This window comes from Trichomonas vaginalis, chromosome I (genome assembly GCF_026262505.1).
Source record: "Trichomonas vaginalis G3 chromosome I, whole genome shotgun sequence".
In the NCBI taxonomy this organism is placed as follows: Eukaryota; Parabasalia; order Trichomonadida; family Trichomonadidae; genus Trichomonas; species Trichomonas vaginalis.
Window position 1 is genome coordinate 25389043 of NC_067203.1, and position 22730 is coordinate 25411772.

Below are 22730 nucleotides of genomic sequence, written 5' to 3' on the forward strand. Positions count from 1 at the left end.
GAAGTGTTAGCAATAATGATAATTTGTTTTAATATCGTTAATGTTTTACCTTTATTTGTTTACCAATTGCTGCAGTGATTGAATTTAAGTAACATTCAGAATATGGAATTTTCATTAATTTTTCCTTAGATAGAGCATTTCTATTATCACTCAATGCTTCATTAATCATATCATCTACGTATGTATTATATACATCTGTTAATTCTTCAGAATTGAAATCCATTTAATCAAAAATAAATTTATAATTTTAAACATTTCTATTCATCAATATTTCATCATATGAACTTCTATACTGTGGTGGTGTACCTGTTGGATGATATTTCAAACCTTCATCCGGTGTCCATGTCCAATACGTAGTCCTAGTAAACCAAACCTGAGGAGGATTTGTCACCTTTGAACAGTAAGTGTCATTTTCACCCTGAATGATTGGATAAGCTTTCACTTGTACTGTAACTTGTGAGTTGAAAGTTTCTAATCCATCAAAGAATATACCCGCTCCATCACGTTGAACTGGAATAGTGCATAAGAATGAAGTTTGGTCTTTCCATGTTCTAGCTAATGGCGTGCCATTATCATCATTCAGTGGTCTAGTTAATGAGTCCTCGTATTCTTCCGTGCATTCATTCACTCCATCTAAATCAGAAGCTTGAAGCATACGTGTAAAGAATATGTCACCCACTGTGGTCATCGCTTGATCGGGGAAGTTTCTGGAATCTATAGTGACCTGAAGACCTCGAAGCATTGGATTTTCTAAAACTGTTCTTTGCATTGCATTCTTCGGAAATGTTAACACAACATCTGTAACATTATGAAGAGCGTATGAGAAATCTGAGCTAATACCTTCAGGAGTGATGCAACCTCCATTTAGTGAACGAACGTCAATATGTTGAGCTGGAATCATGAATGGATCTTCCTTACTGAATAAACGTGGTATTGCTTTAACTGATTCTTCAATTAAACCGTATCCTGGTGTAATGCATTTATCCTCTAAAACTTCCATCTTTGTGCATGAAATAATAACGTCATCAACTGTTGCGTCAGCAGATGTAGCGGCTAAGCTTGTAATTAATTTGGCAGGAAGTCCGATTTGTTGGAATTTGCGATCATATTTATAAACATGATTCATAATCTTTTCATAATTTTCATCAGTTATCTTTTCATAAACGTAATTTTGTAAATCAGCAACTCTTAACGGGTCAACCTGACAAAATACTAAAGTATCCCTGAAAACATAATATTTAAGAATGATTTCACCAAATGATTTAGGATAATCATCGAACGCCTGAAATGCTAACAAATCATTTACCGGAATAATCATATCAAAAGTGATATCAACTTCTTCATTTGCTTTCTTGAAAACTTCTGAAGGGTCAATATATTTACCACATACTGAGTTATCATATTTTTGAACATTATTATATAACGAATGAACAAACTTTTTAACTTTCCTTTCTGATTTTGGTTTATATGTTGCAAATGCGAAAGATTCACGGGCGCAATCCATCTGAAGATAACCGGCATCACCTCTTTCGGTTTCTACTTCTAATTGTTTAAAGCTTTGATTTGATGATTTGTAACCAACGAATAAACGCATGCATTTAAAAGCGGCATCACATGTGAAAGCTTTATTTGAAACTAGAGTTGCTTTAACTTTGCGTTTAATATATGTGTCACCTAATTGGTTCACATCATGAGCGGATTTGTAATTCTTAAATGAGTTTGTTTATCATCAAAATATGGAGCATCAGAGTCATAGCATGAACTTTCAAGTTCTCTATAATATCTTCTACCATCATTCTTTGCGAATATTTCATTTATCTTTTCGAATGAATGAAACACATTTCCATTAATCGGTTTAGTGTTTGGCACCAAATAGTTAGTCGTCATTTATTATTAAATAAAAAATCAAAATTAAAAGATGAAAATGAATTTTTAATTTTAATGAAATAATCAACTATGGCTGCAGGTATATTTAAGAAACTGTGGGATAAAGTAAAAAGAGGAGCGCATAAAGTTTGGGAAACAATGAAGAAAGGAGCAAATTGGATATTTAAGAATAAAGAAGCAATTAGTGACGTTGCTGAATCAATAACACCAAAAGCTGCCCCAATAAGAGAAATATTAAATAAAGGAGAAAAAGTTTATCAAAGACTACAACCGATACTAAGATAAAAATAATATTTATTTATTTTTCCACTATTTACCTCCTATTTTATTAAGTATTCCTTCAGCAATTCCACCAATTGCGTTACCTGCTTGTGCTCCCATCGCCGGATTACCTGCTTTTGTACCTAATACTCCACCTATGATAGTTCCTGCCGTTTTCGCTACTGGTGCCAAAAAGTTTGCAACAGGTTTAATAACCTTTTTATAAACCCAACCCGCAGCTTTCTTAATTCCATCCCATAATTTTTTAAAGAATCCTGCCGCCATTTCTGATTTAATATTAATTAAAAAATATATTTCATCACTTATATTCTAATTTTTATTTAATGATAAATGAAATCGATTTTAAAAATAAATGAAACAGAGGAGGAAGAAATCAATGAAAGTGGAAATGTTCAACAAAAAATAAACGTTGTTAAACCAATTACTGAAACAAAAATTTTTTCATCTGTTGAAGAATTTAATGACTATTATGCTAATAATAAAAAATTATTTGAAGAATTGACAACATGTAAATTGAATAAAATGTTTAAAGTTGATGGATTCAAAATTTCAAAAATAAAAGGAGTGGTTAGTTTGAAATCTATTCCTCAATCAAGAATCACCTCATTAATGAAAATAGATGATTTAACAAAAAGAATAGAAGAGATTGAAGAAAGAATGAATCAAATAATTGATTTCATAAATTCAAATAATCATTAGTTTCTAATTTATTTTTCTCATTTATGAGGTCTTTGATTATGACTCCATTGATTCCATTCAGTTCTTCAAAAATAATTAATTAATCGCGGAATATCTGACATCATCTATATATAGCTTCTTTTATTTCGTTTAGTATGGGCTGAGTGTAAATGTCTTACAATTTTGTATCATTTTTAAATCTTGATTTATTCAAAAACGTAAGAATAAAAACCGTAAGAATCATACATTTTTTACTTCATATGTTAAAAAAAATGATACAAAATCGTTCAATATTGTATGAATTCTTACGTTTACAAAAAAAGTCACACAACCCTTCCACATATACTACTTGGAAACGAAATCGAACTCGGTTTTGGTTACTACTGCAATCACTTCTGATTACATTCTAACTGAAGCACGCAATGCTTTATATACAGATAATCCCTCTTAAAAATTGTTCATTTCAAAAATATTAATTGAATCTTAAAAAAAACTTTAAAACACAAATAATATTACATAGATAGTATATAACATAAATAAATTTCAATATATAATAGAAATTATGGTAAATATTTCATAAATTAAAATCGTCCAAACGATTTTTGTTCCTCCTGTGCCATTATGGTTATATTTGCTATATTGTAAGCATAGCTGTAGTCATTGAAAGCATCAGCAGGGAATTTTAAGTTTTCAAATGCATATAGCATGTATGATACTGCTGTAACTACTGGCTTGATGTTGTAATCCTCATCTGTAATTCTTCCATGATAAAACAAACTTGTAATATAAATCATCCAAATATCAAGAGAATATCCTAGATTAGTATCAGGATAGTCTATTATTTCTGAACCACATATTACAATTCCAGTGTTTTTATGCATGAATATTGAATTAAATACCATTGAACCCCCACATGTAACTAATAACTTTATTTCTGCAAGTGCTTTAGATATAGAATAGATTGAATTTGGTGTGCTGTCATCTAAACGTTGGAAATCATATTGCGGATATGTTTTTTGAATTAAAGATGTCAATTCTTCAATATTATTGATCCTTCCCCATAGACCATCTTTTTTATTAAGTATTCGGTACTTTGTAGAAGCAATATCTGAAAGGTTTAAATATTTAAAAAATCTTTTTTGAAGATTAGGAAGCCCTTCGACGTTAAGTGAATTTGTCACCTCTTTTGATCTAAGAAAGTAAGCTTCTGATACATAATGCCAGTCATTTGTTAATTGAAAAACTTCAGAATAGGGAATTCCAAGGCATTTTAAATATACTTTTGCTGTGGTTACATTAAAATTAACAAAAATAACAGAATCAATAAAATATGAAGGTGGAACCAAAATTAATGAGCATAACATATCATTAATAAAATGTCCATATTGGAAAGAGCTGGATGTACCAATTATGGCTTTTCTATATCCAATCATACTGCTTGCTGTGTATTTTTTGTGGTTATATTTTTATGGGGAAAGAAAAGTTTTTCATCTTGAAATATTCCTCTTCTTGAAACATAAATGCTATTCAGATGAAAGAATATTCTATATTCCCTTACTAAGCTTAACCAATGACAAACTACGTGTCCTCGTGCCTTTAAATGCACTAATTGCTTTGTGCAATTTGGGGAATTGTGGCGGAATGTTATGTTAGTTGTATTTGTGACAAGAACTGGATTGATTTCTTCAGATGCAAGAAGTGCACGAGGAAAAATATCAATTCTCTCAATATCTGGCATTTTGTGAGGAGCGCTTATACAAAAGCACTGAGTAATAAACAGTATAACCAAAAATAAGATGTTTATCTTATCAATTTTTGCTGCATTTTGTGAGGTAGATTCTTCTGTTTCACTCAATACTCAAAATAAATTTGACACATTTGGTTTTTGAGCATCACACTAAATATAATTCATATTTAAAAAGTTCAATTTAAATAATTCCTCTTTTTATGAATATCGGAGATTTTGAAATAGAACAAATTGTTATTTCTATTGAAATATATTAATATTAAATAATTTTATTATAAAAAGCAATAAAATTTTATAGAATATGTTTAATTTCAGACATCAATTGATTTGTCTAAAGTTTCATCAGATTTCTGATTCTCAGACTTATTTCGCTTGAGAACTAACAATACTACAACAACTGCAATAATTGCAATCACAATTAAGCAAATTGGAACTGTGATTGCGACAATTTTCTTTGTATTACCTTTATTAGTCGAATCAACAGTATAAGGAGCTGTAGTTGTTTCAGATGAATTAACAAGAGAATTAGATATTTCAGAACTATTACTTGGTTTATCATCATCATCATCACCATCTTCTTCTTTTTCTTCTTCTTCTTCTTTTTCTACAATAGATGTATCAGTATATTCAATGATAGCGGCTCTTAAATCTTGTGTAGAAGACATTGTAACTGTGTCTCCATCAACAGAACAAGTTACATCATTTGCTTTGAAGAAAAGCCTTGGATTTCCTGTAATTTTAACTTTATATTCTTTATTAGCATCTGATATCAAAAATGATGCATAGCATTTACCTGATGATTTGCACCATGCTGACCATTTATCATCGAAATCATCTGTTTTGATTTTTCCATTTCCATTTGCATAAAATGTTGCATTTGACAAAACTTCTGAGAAAACAGGAACTCACCTATCATAAACAGGTTTCATTGTTTGTTTGTCATTAGCATCTGTCCAAAATCTTAGAGTATCAACATATCTAAAATAAGAAGGAATAACACCAAGTGATGCACAAAAACTGAAATATTGTTCAGAAGCAGAATAATTCAATGAATTATCTAAATGAGAAATCGATCGAGATCCCAATGAAAATATATTGAACCAGTTTTTCTTTGTGAATTTATCATTCGCAAAATCATTCGTGAACGTGTAAAGTTCATATCCACTTGATGTAACGAACTTCGTAACTTGTGGATAAGTAAATTGAGCGTTCGTCATGAATCCGCTTGGAGCATACTCAGAAAGTTTATTAAACATATTAAATATTGCGGCTGCCATGTTTTCAAACTCAACATCATTGTTTTTATCATCCAATATCCTGTAAGGACATAAATCTAATGGACAGACAAATCTATAATTAGCTCTAAAGTTTGTCATCGAATCTAAACCAATTCCATCATATCTAAATTGTTTTTTATGTGAAATCAAATCATCAATAACAGGCTGAACCATATCTCCTACCCATAAATGGACAGCTCTTGATCCAATTTTGTTATAATTTGGTATACAATAATAATTTCCATCAATATCTTTGACACCATATCTTCTTATATAATCACAACTTTGTGTAGTACATTTTTCAATGTTTTCTTTATAATTTTCATCGCAATCGATTTCTCTAACATGAATAAATGTTAATTCATAGTATTTGAATCTTAGTAAGTCATAATACATGTCATCTGACTTGAAAATTGTTCCCCAGAAATATTTACCCATAAATGATTCAACTGGATCGAAATCATTCTGTGCTCTATTGAGATAGAATGGAATCCATGCTCCTGGACCATATCTATTGACGTTGTATATATCAGGAAATGTGAAATGCCACTTTTCCATTGAATCTCTGTAATTCTCTGAATTTTTCACAACAATTATATAGGAAAGAGTGAACTTTGTGAGTGGATGCATGCATATTTCTAAATATGATCCTGTATAATCTTGTCTTTGATGCCATTGATGAAGAAAATCATATGAATAAATATCATATCCGATCATCATTGTTGCGTTTGATATCATTGGAATTAACATTACGTCTGTTTTGCCTAATGGTAAATCCCAGTTGAATTTATCAAAAGTTTTTGGCGGATCAAAGGGATTCAATAAAGTTAATGTGTTTATGTACAGTTTGTCTTCAGGAGATATCTCTACTGTTGCTTTGTAAACATTGTCTTTAAGTTTCGTCAATGTTGGTTGGCCATATGTGTTTAATGCAATGTTCTTTGCAAAAAATGATACAGTTGGTACACCAAATTCTGCTGTATTATCTCCAGAATAGAATGTTATACTCAATTTATCACCATTTTGTATCGTTCCAACGCTATTTTGAACGTTTTGATTTGGATACACTCTAGAACGGGTATATATAGTGTTATCTCTGCTTAATCTTATATAACAGAACTGTTCTGCATTGTTTGTTGTTGATGGACACGTATATTTCACTGAATCAAAGATATAATTTTCAGGAAGACCTTGAATTGTAAGCGTTGCTAAGGAAGAATTGCTAGCTGTTGTTCCAGTGGGACAAGTTATCATAGCTTTGTCTGAATCAATTTGACATAATTTTGGTGTAAAATCTTGAAGAGATAAACTAATACTGTTTTCAATAACTCTTGATTTGAACATATCCTTTGCGTCTAGAGATTCGCTGCATATGACTCAAAAGAGGATCATTAATGTTGTAAAGGAAATTCAAAATTTTGCAAAATCCGAATTTGAGCTTCGCCAAAAATTTTGTAGCGTATGATTATTTTTTCTTCAAAAAATTTGAATGATCTCTGAAAAAGTAGAACCAAAAACAATGGAATCCATCAACAAACATCCCAAACCTGTTTAGAAATGCCAAGTATCTTACCCCCAAAGAATTCCTTTCATTAATGTCAAGCATTATGAAGAAAGAAAACTCCCAATTAAACAATTTGAAATTCAAGATTTTAAAATTAACATGGGAAAACTCATCCTCATGCTACGCGAAGAGAAGATACCAATCGGGCCAATCTAATTTCTGTACAGGACTTTTCCATCACCGATGGAAATCTCAAAATGTTCAAAAGTATAGAAATTTAGTTGCACATGAAATACTAATATTTGTTTTAACTAAAATCTAGAATAAAAATCATTTTTATCGAATTCAAATTTTTTGAATAAAAAAAAAAAAGGTAGTGGGGCTTCCAGGCACTTCGTGCCCTCTAGCCCCGAAGATGTTTAGTATAAATGAAGTTTTTATTCGGAAAATTGTTAGTCTTCTGGTGTGAATTCGGAGGACTCTTCTTCTTCCTCCATTGCTTCTGGGAAGAAGCCTTCTTCTGGGTCGAAAACATTATATAATGTTTCACTTTTCACAAATTATATATGTTTTCATGTTTTGTCACTTTTCTGTCACTTTTCAGGAAAAACATTTTTATTATTATATATAAATGAATTTTACAAAACCACCGTTACCGTTCTTTGGAAATAAGAGTAAATGTAAAGATATTATATTGAGAGAACTTAAGAAACTACCGAATGGTCTAACATTTGTAGATTTGTTCGGTGGAAGTTTCTATATATCCCATTTGTGCCATACAATATTCCCAGACTCAAAGATTATATGCAATGACTTCGACAACTATATGGACCGTCTCAAACATATTCCAGACACAAACAATATATTGAAAGAGTTAAAAGAAAAGATACCTATAGGTAAGATGGAACGTATACCATTAGATAACAAAAATATTGTGAGAGAGGTTTTGAAAAAAGCAGAATATATAGACTGGGATAGTATATCTGCTAGACTATTATATAGTGGTTCTATAAGAGTTCATGACATTGAAACACTTATGTCAAAAGTTTTATATCTTAACTATACAAATGTTTTCAAAGAGGACATAGAAAAATATATTGAGGGTATAGAGTTTGTGAGATGTTATTGGACAGAGTTGTATGAAAAATATAAAGACAAGGAAAATGTTTTCTTTATAGTGGACCCGCCGTTCTATAACACATGGGATTTTCAATACCAAGTAGACTGGACTTTGAGAGACTCTTTAGAAACTTTAGACGTTTTACATAACCATCCATGCTTTTACTTTACATCCGATAAAAGTGGTTTGGAAACCGTTATGAGATGGTTAGAGGACATACATGACTATGAGTTTAGATATGACAAGATAGAATATGAGAGAGGTCCTATAAACCGGAGAAAGTGTCATAACAAAGAAATTTTATTAGTAAGTAAATGTGGTTTGAAATAGGACTACTTGTTTTAGGTTTTTTCCATTGTGTCATTTATTTCTTTGACGTGGCAGAAAAGTACAGAGAATATGAAGATGAACCAATGCCTGCAAATGTTCAGTATATGTACTCGTAAGAGATATTTTTATCTAATATTAAATGGACGCACAGAACTTAGCGAATGCACAGCAACCTGGACAACCAAACCCAGAGAATATTCCAAATGAAGTTAGAATACAAACTGCAATGGCAAACTATGGTCAAGTGCCAACAGATGTACAAATGCAAACTGCCATGTCAAATGACGCTGCGTTAGGTTTGCCACCATGGTATGCAAATATGAGATGGAAAGAGTTTTATACAAACCCTGAAGTGGGATATAAACAACTTTATGCAGATGACGCGAACACAGGAGTTGACCCAGAATATGTTTTCTACCAGAGGAGAAACAGAATGTATGAGCTCCAGTTAAAGAATGCTATGGAACTCAACAGGAAACGTAAGAGACTAGGCGGACATTAGATTTTTACATATAGTAAAATGGGTTTCTTCAGTAAGATAGGAAACTTCTTTCGAAATGTTGGAAGAGGTATATGGAATGGAATAAAAACCGTAGGAAGAGGAATTTGGAACGGAGTCAAAAATATTGGTAAAAGAGTAGGTCAGTTTGTTGGTATTATACCTAAAGACCCTGAACCAGAAGAGCAAGCTCCTGTTATACAACAGCCTGAACCTGCACCACAGTCTAGTTGGCAACCAAATCCAACACCTCAACCGTATTAAAAAATTATATTTTTACCGTTCGATAGTAGTTGTATATGAAACTAAGTTCTAAGTAAAACGCATGGTATAATGGAATTATTCTTTTTCTTCCATCTGTAGTAAACCATACTTGAAAGTCTGAAATACTTCCACTTGGTGGTTCGTATAACTTTGTAGGTTTTTCGTAAAAGTCATTTGCCAAGCATAAGAAAGAGTTTTGGGCGCCAGAAAATGAAGCATGAACAATAATAGCAGCTGGGTCGAAAACATTTTCATATGTTCCATTAGGGTTTTCGACTTCATAAAAGTCTGGGTGTACTGGATATGCTGCAGGCTGATTTAACATCCTCATAAATCTATACCATGCCAAGTTGTTATATTTTGTAGAAAGATAAACGTTTTCTCCAAGGTCTTCTATTCTATTGATTTTAACAGTTGCATTTTTCCTGTCATAAATAATATCGAGATGGTATTCTCCTTCGTCAATGTTATACTGGTTTGCATATTCGATATAGATATCGTTTATTTTTTCTTGAAAAGCTTGAAGAGTTGTTTCTAAGTTTACAAGCAAACTAACTTGTAAAAGTTTTCCCTGTTCAAATTTCTCATACATACGTTTTTCTTTGTTATAGTATCGAACTTCAAAACCGACCGTAAATGGGAAACCATGTATGGCTTCTGAAATGAACTTCATTCTACGAAAGCCAATAGCTTTTGTGACAGATGGGTCTCTTAGCCATCTTAATGGGTAGTCAAAACGATAGCCTTCATGCTTTACGGTCTCTGTCTCAAACTTTTGACCGACATTAGTAAAAAGTTCATCTAATGGTTTAGTTGTAGCAACTCTTGAATTTTCTTTTTCTATTGGAAGCATATTTTATCTAGAATAAAAATGTCGAAAGATATTGCTTCCATGAGAGAAATACAACACAACCGACAACTCATTATGCAAGCTCTAAATAAGAACACAACAAACTTTTCAAACTATTCTAAGATATCTGAGTCATTGAAAGAAGGAAACTTAAAACTGACATTAAACCCAATGACAGATGAGTTTCTATTTCAAGACAAGAAGAACAATACTGTCTGTATAAATCCAACAAAAGGAACTTTAAACGAGAAACCTATAAATGAACTTCTTTTGAAAGCAGATGTTGACAACAAAGCTGACAAAGAATATGTAGACGATGCAATAGCAAAAGAAGAAGAAAGAGCTAACAATGCTTATGCAACAAAAGAACATACTCATCCTGAACTAGCAGACAAAACATATGTTGACAATAAAATGTCAAGTGAAGTGACAAGAGCTGAAAACGAATATTCTAAAAAGACTCATACACATTCTATATCTGAAATAACAGACTTACAAGAAACCTTAAACAGTAAAAGTGCCGTTGGACATACACATACCATTGCAAATATTACAAACTTACAAGAAACCTTAAACAGGAAAAGTGCCGTTGGACATACACATTCTATATCTGAAATAACAGACTTAAACGTTAGCCTTGAAAAGAAAGCGGATGAGGAATATGTGGCTAGTAAGTTAGAGAAGAAAGCGGATAAGGAATATGTGGATGAAAAAGATAATGAAATTATAGAAAGGGCTGAATGGTATCATGAATGGACATCGAAGATTTTAAAAACTAAAGCTGATACAGGATGGGTTTCAGGATGTTTAGACCTTAAAGCAGATAAAACTTATGTTAACGATGAGTTAGAGAAGAAAGCAAATAAGACTCATACACATACAAGTTTTACAACTGTTGCTATAGAAAGTATTGAAGGAACGGTTGAAGAAACTGGTGGGGATGCATTATATTGTAAACCTCCTAACTTTCCACAAGGTTTAACATCGGATGACGACATAACGACGATGAGAAACATTAGATGTAAAGATGTTTATGTCATGAAGGATGAACATAATATTAAATTCACTGCTCAAGATTTATATGACAAGAAAGCAGACAAAACAGAGCTTCAAACATTAAAGACAGAAATGCTTCAAACATTATATCCTATAGGCTCTATTTATACGTCAATGAACTCTACCAGACCAGAAACAGTTCTGGGTTTTGGAACTTGGACTCAAATAGTCGACAGGTTTTTGTATTGTGCAAACTCTTCAAAGGAAACAGGTGGAAGTAAAACGATTTCAGGTGAAAATTTACCTGCACACAGTCACTACATAGATTTAAGTACATCTCAAGCAGGTTGGCATAAGCATAGATATTGGGATTGGTCAGCAATGACAAAAGGTAAAGGATATGATGTTAAAGACAACGTTAAGTTTGCTATAAATTGTTACTGGAGTAACACTGAGGGAGGAGGAAACCATACACATCACGTTTCAGGATATACGCAAACAACGGGACAAAGTAAAGACTACATGCCACCTTACATGACAGTTTACGCATGGTATAGAAATGCTTAGTCGTCATTTTCAACTTCTTTAGCATATTCGTCAGGAGTTGTCTTATATTTGTTAGGAACTGTCTTTGAAAGTATACCACCTTGAACTTTGACAAGTTTGAAACGAGGTCTGACAATAGTCGTTTTATCTTCTGCTTGCAGTGTGTACATTTTGCCATGTTTGCCTAAAACTTCATAATATTCTCTTGTATACTTTCTTCTATTTTTACGAACACGAATGTGAGTACCTGTCGGGTTCCCATTGTTGTCATAGTCAATAGTATTTTCATATGGGTCGCGTTTAGGTATTTCTATTTTTACTTTGTCACCTTTCTGAAGTTTGAAGCCCGGCATTCTTTCTTGTTTGTCTCTTTTGACTAAATTATTAAATATATAGTCTTTCTCTAAGTCAGGGTTGTTTTTCATTTCTTCGGGGGAGTGGTTTCCCAAACCTTTTTGTTTACGGCTATTGTAAATATTTAAAACTTGTCTCATTTTTGCCTGGGAGAAGTGTCTATATTTGTCGTCATATGACATTTCATTTGCTTCACCACCTTGTGGTTGGTTTAAGTCTCTTAACATTTTTATACAACCGTCAATGACACCAAGAGCAGAATGGTTTTGGTCGACAATGAAATATTGGTTTACATTTTTTGAACGCAGATAGTTTTTTACATCATCTGATTTGAAAGAACTTTCACAGTCAGATGTCAGTTTTGTTGGATGGTATTTGTCAACGAATATTGTCAAAGCTGCTAAGATATCTAAAATAGCTTTGGACCATAATGGTATGGCTTCACAGTATCTTGTGTTTTGACCGACAAATATTAGCCAGTATGGTGGTCCATCTGTTCTAACTCTCGGAATGTTTTCCAAGATATCCATAAACCAAGCATTTGGTGTTGAACTAAAGATTTTTACCATGAGTGCTTTCTTTGTCGCTTTAGAAACATAGGGGTCCTTGTTTGGATTCGTCATTTTTTATCCTATAAGAAATGGGTTTATTTGGCGCATTAGCAGGAGTTGCATCCAGATTTTTGCCCGCAGTGGGAACAATAGCCAGAGGTGTATTTGGAGTTGGAAGGAAGATTTTGAGTACATTAGGTATACTTAAAGAGAAAGCACAACCTATTATACAAACTGTACAGAAAGGTTGGGATGTAGCACGAGATGCAACAAATCTTATTCCAAATCCTGAAACAAGAGGAAAAGTTCAAGGATGGATGGACAATGTAGGAAGACAAGCAGGAAACTATTATAACAAAGCAAATGACTACTATAACCAAGCAGGACACTATATGGACCAAGGTGAAAGATTCTTTAACAGAGGATATAACCATGCACAACAGTGGGTAAACAATAACCAACCTCAACCGCCTCAAACGTGGGGAATGTAAAGTTTTTTACTGAGATGAAATGAACAATACAGCATTGAGACAAATAAGTTCAAGATGGATTTGTCGGCTTCCAGCAGTTACACCACGTGTTTGTCAAGTTCTTCCGATACCTCAGGAAGTTTTAGACCGACTTAAAAAACCTAAACAACCAGTTGAAAACAAACCAAACTAAAATTTTTTACTGAGATGAAATGACCGAAGAAGTTGAAACGGTAGATTTGACACCACAAACAAAAAGTTCAGAACCATTGTCAAAACCTGTCAAAGAACTTACAGATGAAGAGAAAAATTCAATAATAGAAAGTGCCAGGTCTGGAAATACAAACCCTAACTACAAAGTCACTTTTCATAAAAATGGAACGGCAAGTATCTCAAAAAAGAAACAGACTCTCACAAATAAAATATTGAAGTCTGAAGGAGCTTTCGAGACAACAGATGGAAAAGTTTACTTCACTGACCAACAGTTCATTATAGAACATCTCATTGACTTAGAGTCGAAATATTCTAAACTTTACAACAAACACAAAAAGTTGAAAGGAAAACAAAAACAAATGGCATATGATATTTATGAAGATGTTGACGACACAACTGTTCCTGCAAGTGAAGTAAAGTCAGAGAAACCGAAAAGTGACGAAAAACCGATAGAAGAAGAAAAACCAAAAACTGAAGATAAACCAAAACCAAAGTTTAGTTTGGAAACTAAACCAAGTCAACCTTCATTAGCTGGTATGGGTTGGCGTCAAAGACTTATGGCAGCAGGCGGTTATGTAAAGTAAAGAAAAAAATATTTTTTTATTTTTATAAAAATGCCCCCATATAGAATGGATAGAAAATCTGCTAGAATAAAAGCAGAGTTGCAAAGATATGGTTGGAGAGTTTCGAAGAATTTTAAATATAAGAAAGGAAGACCCATAAAAGTCTATGACAAATTGTCTGGTCTTCGCTACGAAATGGATTTGGAAACAGCACGTGCAAATTATCCAAACAGACTAGAGAGGTTAGAAGAAGAACGTCTTATGGACATGCCTTTCGATGTTAGTGAACATTGCATGAAGTAAAAATTTATTTTTTAAAAAGTGACATTTTTTAAATTTTATTTGAAATGTACGCTGAGTTTGTTGGAGAAGACCGTTGGGAAACTTGTTTGTTAGATGAGAAATATGAAATGGCATACCATTTTAAAACAATATATTTTTACATATATTAAATGCTTCAGGTTGAAAAACAAAGAACAAAAGTAGCAGATACAAAACCGTTAGACTATATCTTTACAAATGCTGGTAGGACTATTTCAGATGAAGAAATTTCATCCCGAGTATACAGGTTTGACTATCCAATTCGTTGGCTTCAAAGTCCTTCAGATGCAAAGGCAATAGGATTTAGAAGAGTTTTGTTTTCAAATAGAACTAACGCATTTATGTTCGCAGTATATTTTCATGGGCAGTATAAAGGTTCTGATGGTCTAATAGACAAATTTGCCGAAATGAGAATCTTTACAGTTCGTTCAGACGAAAGTCTTGAGAAAACTCTAAATGACTTTCAAACTCAAATGAACAAATATTATTGGGAATTTCAAGAAAAATACGACTCTTTACTAAATGGAACATACTATCTGAAACTAGAATATGACAAGATGAACTCCACCGTTTCATTTCAAAAGATTGAAATTAACCCTCCAAGAGATACAGAGTTTTTATTTTGGAAAGTAGACAAACGTTCTTGGGCACAATTTCTTCGGTTACTAAACCAGAACGAACCATTACCACCAGATGGTCCATTTCAATTTATACTTCCACCAGCAGATTTGACAGTTTATAGAAACGTGTTTGACCCTCAAAATGTTATGTGTCATGCAAGTTTCAGTTCAAGCAACAATAGTTTTCTATGTATTGGTAAGGACTTTTATGACTTTGCTTCTAAATTCTACGAACCACCTAGTAACAGTTTCTCTGACTTTCAAGTTTGGTTCACAACAAATGGTGTGCAACATATTATTCCATTGTACTATGACTTTTATCTCGAATTGTCTTTCATATATAACTACGGAAAAGTGCTGAAAAAGTATTGAATGTGAAGATATTAGAAAATAACATTTTTTCTAACATCGTAGAAAACTCATGAAAACAATTTATTTTTGACACTTTCACAAAAAACATAAAAAAGTGCAGTTAAACGTTAAGGTTTACTGAACTGGTTGGATGTCGCCTTCACAGGTTATGTAGAATGGTTGACCCGAGAAGTGAAGGAGAGACTGAATTGCCAATTTCATATGGGGTAGGGGGTTCTCCTTGTTTGGTATTTTTATCCAAGGACGTTTGTTTAGGAACTTAACAAGAGCTTCTTTCTTTGCTTGCTTTATGTCGTCGAAAGGAGTGTTTTCTGGTATTTGAATTGGAATTCCAGTCGAAGTCTCGAGATTCAAGGCAGCCCTTCCAGAAATAGTGGTGAACTTGACCTTGGGCTTCATGACCTTGCGCAAGTAGTCTTTTACGCAGTCGTTAAGTTCAATTAGGTAAATTGCCTCGTCAAATCCTTCTGGCATTCCGAGTCCTTCCATCCGACAGAAAAATTTTCCTTCCGACAGAAAAAATTTTTCCTTCCGACAGGAAGAACTCTTCCAGTTGTCCGTCCGTAAACCATTCAAATTTTCGAAAATTGAGAACTTTTTGGTCGAACTTCAGAAAAAGTTTTTCCTTCCAACAGAAAAAGTTTTTCCTTCCAACAGAAAAAGTTTTTCCTTCCAACAGAAAAAGTTTTTCCTTCCGACAGGAAAAAATTTTCCTTCCGACAGGAAAAGTTCTTCCTTCCGACAGGAAAAGTTCTTCCTTCCGACAGGACACAAACGAATGTCCCACGTCCCACCAACCCAGTCCATTCCCAAACCAGAGGAACCTAAAGAACCACAACAGTCTCCTCAGCAACCTCAGTTCCAGCAAGTACCTCCACCAAATTACTACCAATTTCCACCTCAAGGTTACTACCCACCACAAGGCTTCCCGAACTACCCTCCTCTGCCTATGCCTTACTTCCCCAACCCTTGGATGTTCCAGCAAGCTCCACCCCAGCAATTCCAATCTCAATCCAAATCGAAGAGAGACCAAGAGTTCGAAGAAGGTCTGAACCGTTTACGCAAAGAGTATGCCACAGCTCCAATTGAGAGAAAGTTGTTCCCGGACCAAAAATATAATTTATGTTAACATGTTAGATCTCACCTGTTTTTTCACCTCTTTTTTCACCTCATGAATTTTCATGAATTTCCTTAAGATAGAAAAAATATAATTTAGTTTTATTTTTTTATTTTGTATGTAAAGATATGATTTCAGGGATTTTTTTGACGAAGTGTAAACCTTCACTTCGTCAAAAAATAACAGTTATCTAATGAAAAAGTGTCATTTTTTGTATTTTTTTGTATGTAAAGATATGATTTCAGGGATTTTTTTGACGAAGTGTAAACCTTCACTTCGTCAAAAAATAACAGTTATCTAATGAAAAAGTGTCATTTTTTTGTATTTGACGAGAATGTCGGGTAGATGGTTAGATCTAACACGTTTTCTAACCCCTTGAATTTGTCATGACTTCTTCATCGTAATGAGCGTAAATGTTTTGTCATGATTTCATCGTAAATGTTTTGTCAAGACTTCTTCGTACATTTTTTGTCATGACTTCATCGTACATGTTTTGTCAAGACTTCTTCATCGTAATGAGCGTAAATGTTTTGTGAAGAATATAGCAACAGTCTGAATTCCGACGGTTGCTTTTTATACAAAATTCATGCAGGAAATTCTTGAGTTTTGGTTGAAAGAATACGGTGGAGCCAAAAGTGGCTCGACCTCAAAACAAGCATTTTATGAGCTTACAAAGGGTGTTATGAATGAATTCAAATGTATTTACATACATCCTGACCTCGTTCATTTTGTTGCTGAATTCAGCAAAAATATAATTTATGTTAGCATGTTAGATCTAACATGTTTTCTAACACGTTTTCTAACATGGTCTAAAACTCTCGAAAATCATGAAATTTACACCAAAAATAAAGTTTATGTTAGAATGTGAGATCTAACATGTTTTCTAACACGTTTTCTAACATGGTCTAAAACTCTCGAAAATCATGAAATTTACACCAAAAATATAATTTATGTTAGAATGTTAGATCTAACATGTTTTCTAACACGTTTTTTCACCTCTTGAATTTGTCATGACTTCTTCGTAAATGTTTTGTCAAGACTTCTTCGTAATGAGTGTAAAGGACCCAAAAATAAAGTTAGTTTTATTTTTTTTATTTTTTTTATTTTGTATAAAAAAATAAAAATGTCAACAATCGGCACAACAACAATTCAAACAACAGCACCAAACTCGTTAGTCATGAATCCAACATCTATGTTAGTAGAGATGAAAAGCTTCATTCCTTCTTCATATACTTTTGAAACAGAAATCCAGAAGATAAAGCAAGAACTTTTAACAAGTAATTTAGACTGTAGTGCGAAAGATGAAACAAATGAACAGTATCTTTATGAAATGCAGGACCTCATCGACCATTTACCCAAATTGCCTGAAATCCAACAACAAAAACTAACTATTCCTGAATTCGACGAAATTGAAGTCAAAGCAACTGACTCAGTAGAAATAAAGAAGTTCATACGAAAGGTAAACTATGAGTTTCTAGGATTTCATTGCAACCATAAGGTTATGGACAAAGATTGCGACATGGTATATAAGAATGTTTCTGACATATATAAATCTGAAGAATTTAAGACCTACGACAACTTTGTTTCGTTAGTTGCTGAATGTGTATGGCAGATAAGAGATAAAGATAGAAGAGGTAAGGTATGGAACAAACAAATAAGACCCGCTATGTTTGAGATGAAGAGAGCAATTGACGCTTTAGTTGTTTTAGCTGGTAAGGTTTCAGAATATAACGCAAAAATGAACCCGCAATGTTCTAAATGTAAAGCAGCAATGAGGAGATATAACTACTCCGTCAAAGAGATAGAAAGAATGAGAAACGACTATGCAGATTTAAAGAAAGAAGCAGAAAAACCAGCAGAAGATAAAATGGACATGTTAGAATTTCTGAACAAAAACTATCCAACAGCAGAAGATTTCCTTCTATCTGACGTCAAGAAGAAATATAAAGAAACCTTCGGCATAGTTAAAACATTCGATGTACTAAAAGAAGAAATAGAAGCTTCAAAACTGTTTAAAGTCATGAACCATCGCAACATATACCATGTAAAACGCTTGTAAATAGTTATGTTAGAAAACGTGTTAGAAAACATGTTAGATCTAACATTCTAACATAAAATATATTTTTGGTCATTTACAATGAAGTCTTGACAAAACATTTAAGTTCGATGAAGTCTTGAAAATTCATGAGTTTTGTGTGTTTTAGACCATGTTAGAAAACGTGTTAGAAAACATGTTAGATCTAACATTCTAACATAAAATATATTTTTGGTCATTTACAATGAAGTCTTGACAAAAACTATCCAACAGCAGAAGATTTCCTTCTATCTGACGTCAAGAAGAAATATAAAGAAACTTTCGGCATTGTTAAAACATTCGATGTACTAAAAGAAGAAATAGAAGCTACAAAACTGTTTAGGATTTCAAATATACATCGTACAATTCATGTAAAACGCTTGTGAAAAAAGAGGTGAAAAAACAGGTGAGATCTAACATGCTAACATAAAATATATTTTTGCTGAATTCAGCACGAAAATTCATGAGTTTTGTATGTTTTAGACCATGTGAAAAATTAGGTGAAAAAACAGGTGAGATCTCACCTCTTCACCTAAACATTATTTTTGCTGAAAAATGACCAAATTTCATGAATTTCCTCATATGCTTGCTTCCCTCGGAAAACCGAGAGAAGAGATTCCGTACGAAAACAGTGAAGAACAGCGAGTAGGTAAGAAACCTTAGTCGCCAAAACTCTATGAAAACAGTGAGTTTCCTTAAGATAGAAAAAATAAAGTTAGTTTTATTTTTATTTATTTTTTTATTTTGTATGTAAGAACAGAAATGACAAACATTGAGTTTGAAACAGTTAGAAAGATAGACAATGACACCAAAGTGGTTAGAATAGGTGATTTAAACGTAAGATACTCAAAGAAATACAACAAATATTCTTTGTCAGACATTATATCTCCATCTGGAAAGAAACCGAAGGACTGGGTTAAAATTGCTTCTACTCAGAAAATTTTGACAAGAAAATCCTGAGCTTATGATATCAGTAGCATTTTATGGAACAAGAGCATATCTTATAGACAAAAGTCTTATACCAATAGTTTTGTTATGGTTAGACCCAGTTGTTGGATATAACTTCATAACATATGGTTCATTCGATACGGAACGTTGCAGTGAAGGCTTACTTTACATCGTTCAGAAACCGAAGGACTTCAATACAAAAAGATATAAGATAGGAAGAACATATAATATAACTCAAAGATATGACAGTACAGTCAATAGAGTCAAGGTTGTGTTCGTTAATGATATGAGAGCTGCAGAAACAGAACTACTTGAAAAGTTTGAGAAAATATATGGTGCTCCCATAAAAGGTAAAGAAACGTTTGAAGTAGATGAGATAGATAAAGCTATAAAATTATTTGACGAAGTTGCTGAAAAATACATGTAAAGCGTTTATTTTTGGTCTTTTGTGAAAGTCAGAAAATAACGCTAATTTTTTATAAAATATTTTTTTTATTTTGTATGTAAAGACAGATATGTCAACAACAGAGAACACAACAACTGCTATCGTTCATGAAGCCATAAATGAAGAATACGAGTACATACAGTTTAACAAACAGTTACGTCTCATTCGTTCGGTCAAAGACGATATGTACCAAATGCAAAGTATTTTGACAGCATGTTTTGCTCCAGATACCAAACATACAGACGATTGGTTCAAAAACCAAAGCACACAAGAACTTTTGAGCGAAGCACAGCGAGACCGACTTTTATCTGGGTCGCCTAAAACTCATGAAAATCGTAAAAATTTGCCAAATGGTTTGAGAGGATATTATGTACATAGACTTCTTGTAAATGCTGTTGCAATGGGCTTCGCCTCGTTATGCTTGGAATATTTACAGATCTTGACGAAATTCATAGACAAGAACGTGAAGAGATGGAAAACAAGCTTGAAGCAAAAGACAAAAGCATTCAGAAAAGAATACCACGTTCGGTACCAAAAGGAAAGGAAAAGAACTATAAGTATATGATTTATACTGAAGAGATGGAAAATGAAGAAGACAGAGATATGGTTATGTTGCATTTAGTCAGAAGAAACAACAAAAGCTTTTACGACCTTGCTAAGATTTACAAATCTGACAGAAATTGGTTCTATCGCGAAAACTTACCGATTTCAATGACACCGAATGAAGATGTGAAACAAATAGTTCAAGATACGTTACCTCAAACACACTATGATATTAAAGGTTGTACAATACTTACATTCAAAGAAGATTTGTCATTGTTAAAGGAAAAAATAACAGAGTATTTGACAACTTCAAACAAGTAGAGTAAATGAACTCTTTATTTTTCAAGCTTGACTTTTTACAATTTGAACTTTGTTTGCGTAGATATGAATTCTGAAAGAAGTATGAGGGTCTTGTATGACTTTATACTTCTCCCATAGTTCATATCTGTCAAACTTACCTGCCATGGACTCTTTCATAAGTTCCATGAAATCGTCTTCGGACAATCCGGGGAAAAGTACAATGTCAGTAAGTATTCTTTTAACATCCTTACTTAAACTCTTTGCTGTCTGTACACAAATGACAACTGAGATGTTAAAGTGTCTGAGCTTCTTAAGAATTCGACACATATTTTGTTCTCTATTCTTAAGCAAAGGATGAGAAGCAAAGTCATCTAAGATAAGAAGACACCTATGAGGGTAAGTCTTCCAATCGTAAGATTGCAATTTCTTCGAAATGTATTCTATCTCTTTCTGTTTGTTTCTGAAGTGTTTCTTCTCTAATATTCTCTGCATTTCCTCATTTGGGTCTTTGAACTTAGAATTTATATACTCATTTATAGCATTATACTTCAAAACTCTTCTTTGGTACTTCTTTATCCAATCTAACAACTCAGTATCCTTTATACATACTAACTTAGACTTCTTTATAATATCTTTGAACGAATTGACGGTTTGGTCAAATTGACCAGAAGTACTACATATGACAACTAACTCATAGAATGGGTTCTTCTCATCTAGTTCTTGTTGTTGTGCAGCCATTTTAAGATAAGTGAAAGTCTTACCCGACCCAGGTGGTGCAATTAGACCTGTTATACCATTCTGAGCAAATAAGAACTTGTCATGTATAGGCTTTATCTGAGCATTTTCTAACTTCCTCTTGTTCTTGTTTAAAACATTCTCAAATTTCTTGTCAATGTCAGCAAACTATTTTTAGAAAAATTAAAATTTTTATCTTTTAGAAAATGTCTAGCGATTTCGCTATCTATATTCGAGACAAGCTTTTCGACAGCAAAACATCTGTCGACCATAAAATCTTACATAGTGTAAACAAGAAAGGGGAATTTGTTCTAAAGTTCTGTTTCTGGGAATATGACAAGAACCATAAAACATTAAGCAGAGCAGTCTTAAAATTTGTCAATGACAGACTTGTTGACAGAGATGACGCCTCTTGGAGAGATGAAGTCCAACAAAACTTCTTAGAATGCAAAGAAGACACATGCGCCGTTCTTGAAGATGAAATAGAAAACAGAATAGAAGAGCTATTAAAGGACAAAGAACTTTTACATAAATATAGTTGCGCCAAATTTGACATAACTCCACCAGAAAAGAAGAAGAAAGAAAAGAAAAGAAAAGAAAGTAGAAGAAGAGAAGAAAGAACCTGAACCAGTTCCAGAGAAAAGAAATTTGACATGTAAAAATAAAATTTTATTTTTAGAACATTTCTGGGTCAATGTCAATGTTTCTCTTCCTCTTTAGGAGTAAACACTGGCTTAGACTCTAAAATCTTTTTACCCAATTTACCTTGAACTTCTACAACTTTAGACTCATAATATTCATAGTCGTCTGCTTTCTTTGGTTCATAAGGTATAACAAGTTTGTATGCTTTGCCTTCTTTAAGGTTTGAAAACCTTCTGTCAAAACTTTCTTTGACTGCTAAACAAACCTTCTATGTCTAAGTCTTCAAATTTCGCACCATTTTTAGTCACAATAGCAAACTTAACTGGTTTCGATGTTCCAAACTTTGCTGAATGATGAAGACTTTTCAAAATGGTAGAAGTAAACATTCAAATATGTGAATGGGTCTAGTTTTTCTTTAAGTCCTGACATGTACTTGTTTACTGAGATGAATTTTGCCATCTTTTCTATCGGATAAAAAAAAT

The 22730-nt window shown here is 32.9% G+C and overlaps 17 protein-coding genes and 2 pseudogenes across 19 annotated transcripts, besides 2 other annotated features; 11 read left to right on the top strand and 8 right to left on the bottom strand.

Annotated features, from left to right (window-relative positions):
• Positions 1-823: part of a mobile genetic element that runs on past the window's edge.
• A 1133-nt stretch (positions 824-1956) lies between these two features.
• On the top strand, positions 1957-2172 carry TVAGG3_1048310 (uncharacterized protein; the record flags this gene model as incomplete). Its single annotated transcript, XM_001300383.2, has 1 exon — positions 1957-2172. The coding sequence occupies one exon, from the start codon at positions 1957-1959 to the stop codon at positions 2170-2172; it is 216 nt and encodes a 71-aa protein (XP_001300384.2).
• Positions 2173-2196: 24 nt separating this feature from the next.
• TVAGG3_1048320 (N-acetylmuramoyl-l-alanine amidase family) lies at positions 2197-2433 on the bottom strand (the record flags this gene model as incomplete). Its single annotated transcript, XM_001300382.1, has 1 exon — positions 2197-2433. One exon carries the CDS (start codon positions 2431-2433, stop codon positions 2197-2199), a length of 237 nt encoding a protein of 78 aa, XP_001300383.1.
• A 950-nt stretch (positions 2434-3383) lies between these two features.
• Positions 3384-4695, bottom strand: TVAGG3_1048330 (glycosyltransferase family; the record flags this gene model as incomplete). Its single annotated transcript, XM_001300381.1, has 1 exon — positions 3429-4280. One exon carries the CDS (start codon positions 4278-4280, stop codon positions 3429-3431), a length of 852 nt encoding a protein of 283 aa, XP_001300382.1.
• Positions 4696-4839: 144 nt separating this feature from the next.
• Positions 4840-5339, bottom strand: TVAGG3_1048350 (uncharacterized protein; the record flags this gene model as incomplete). Its single annotated transcript, XM_001300380.2, has 1 exon — positions 4906-5259. The coding sequence occupies one exon, from the start codon at positions 5257-5259 to the stop codon at positions 4906-4908; it is 354 nt and encodes a 117-aa protein (XP_001300381.1).
• A 160-nt stretch (positions 5340-5499) lies between these two features.
• TVAGG3_1048340 (uncharacterized protein) lies at positions 5500-7215 on the bottom strand (the record flags this gene model as incomplete). Its single annotated transcript, XM_001300379.1, has 1 exon — positions 5500-7215. One exon carries the CDS (start codon positions 7213-7215, stop codon positions 5500-5502), a length of 1716 nt encoding a protein of 571 aa, XP_001300380.1.
• Positions 7216-8006: 791 nt separating this feature from the next.
• On the top strand, positions 8007-8825 carry TVAGG3_1048360 (phage tail repeat-like family; the record flags this gene model as incomplete). Its single annotated transcript, XM_051255700.1, has 1 exon — positions 8007-8825. The coding sequence occupies one exon, from the start codon at positions 8007-8009 to the stop codon at positions 8823-8825; it is 819 nt and encodes a 272-aa protein (XP_051081274.1).
• A 139-nt stretch (positions 8826-8964) lies between these two features.
• Positions 8965-9327, top strand: TVAGG3_1048370 (uncharacterized protein; the record flags this gene model as incomplete). The annotated part of the gene is made up of 1 exon (XM_051255701.1): positions 8965-9327. One exon carries the CDS (start codon positions 8965-8967, stop codon positions 9325-9327), a length of 363 nt encoding a protein of 120 aa, XP_051081275.1.
• Positions 9328-9345: 18 nt separating this feature from the next.
• TVAGG3_1048380 (serine threonine-protein phosphatase family) lies at positions 9346-9588 on the top strand (the record flags this gene model as incomplete). Its single annotated transcript, XM_051255702.1, has 1 exon — positions 9346-9588. One exon carries the CDS (start codon positions 9346-9348, stop codon positions 9586-9588), a length of 243 nt encoding a protein of 80 aa, XP_051081276.1.
• Positions 9589-9592: 4 nt separating this feature from the next.
• TVAGG3_1048390 (uncharacterized protein) lies at positions 9593-9919 on the bottom strand (the record flags this gene model as incomplete). Its single annotated transcript, XM_051255703.1, has 1 exon — positions 9593-9919. One exon carries the CDS (start codon positions 9917-9919, stop codon positions 9593-9595), a length of 327 nt encoding a protein of 108 aa, XP_051081277.1.
• A 45-nt stretch (positions 9920-9964) lies between these two features.
• TVAGG3_1048400 (uncharacterized protein) lies at positions 9965-10441 on the bottom strand (the record flags this gene model as incomplete). The annotated part of the gene is made up of 1 exon (XM_051255704.1): positions 9965-10441. A coding segment is annotated over one exon (477 nt), but the record flags the coding sequence as incomplete, so codon positions are not given.
• A 525-nt stretch (positions 10442-10966) lies between these two features.
• Positions 10967-22730: part of a mobile genetic element that runs on past the window's edge.
• Positions 12975-13376, top strand: TVAGG3_1048420 (uncharacterized protein; the record flags this gene model as incomplete). Its single annotated transcript, XM_051255705.1, has 1 exon — positions 12975-13376. One exon carries the CDS (start codon positions 12975-12977, stop codon positions 13374-13376), a length of 402 nt encoding a protein of 133 aa, XP_051081279.1.
• TVAGG3_1048430 (phage tail repeat-like family) lies at positions 13568-14152 on the top strand (the record flags this gene model as incomplete). Its single annotated transcript, XM_051255706.1, has 1 exon — positions 13568-14152. The coding sequence occupies one exon, from the start codon at positions 13568-13570 to the stop codon at positions 14150-14152; it is 585 nt and encodes a 194-aa protein (XP_051081280.1).
• TVAGG3_1048440 (uncharacterized protein) lies at positions 14584-15186 on the top strand (the record flags this gene model as incomplete). The annotated part of the gene is made up of 1 exon (XM_051255707.1): positions 14584-15186. A coding segment is annotated over one exon (603 nt), but the record flags the coding sequence as incomplete, so codon positions are not given.
• TVAGG3_1048450 (uncharacterized protein) lies at positions 15559-15933 on the bottom strand (the record flags this gene model as incomplete). The annotated part of the gene is made up of 1 exon (XM_051255708.1): positions 15559-15933. The coding sequence occupies one exon, from the start codon at positions 15931-15933 to the stop codon at positions 15559-15561; it is 375 nt and encodes a 124-aa protein (XP_051081282.1).
• Positions 16223-16573, top strand: TVAGG3_1048460 (uncharacterized protein; the record flags this gene model as incomplete). The annotated part of the gene is made up of 1 exon (XM_051255709.1): positions 16223-16573. One exon carries the CDS (start codon positions 16223-16225, stop codon positions 16571-16573), a length of 351 nt encoding a protein of 116 aa, XP_051081283.1.
• Positions 17754-18620, top strand: TVAGG3_1048470 (organellar and viral DNA polymerase type B; the record flags this gene model as incomplete). The annotated part of the gene is made up of 1 exon (XM_051255710.1): positions 17754-18620. The coding sequence occupies one exon, from the start codon at positions 17754-17756 to the stop codon at positions 18618-18620; it is 867 nt and encodes a 288-aa protein (XP_051081284.1).
• TVAGG3_1048480 lies at positions 20407-20897 on the top strand (annotated as a pseudogene). The gene has a single exon. A coding segment is annotated over exon 1 (491 nt).
• On the bottom strand, positions 20914-21609 carry TVAGG3_1048490 (protein of unknown function, DUF4106 family; the record flags this gene model as incomplete). The annotated part of the gene is made up of 1 exon (XM_001325485.1): positions 20914-21609. The coding sequence occupies one exon, from the start codon at positions 21607-21609 to the stop codon at positions 20914-20916; it is 696 nt and encodes a 231-aa protein (XP_001325520.1).
• Positions 21813-22265, top strand: TVAGG3_1048500 (annotated as a pseudogene). The gene has a single exon. A coding segment is annotated over exon 1 (453 nt).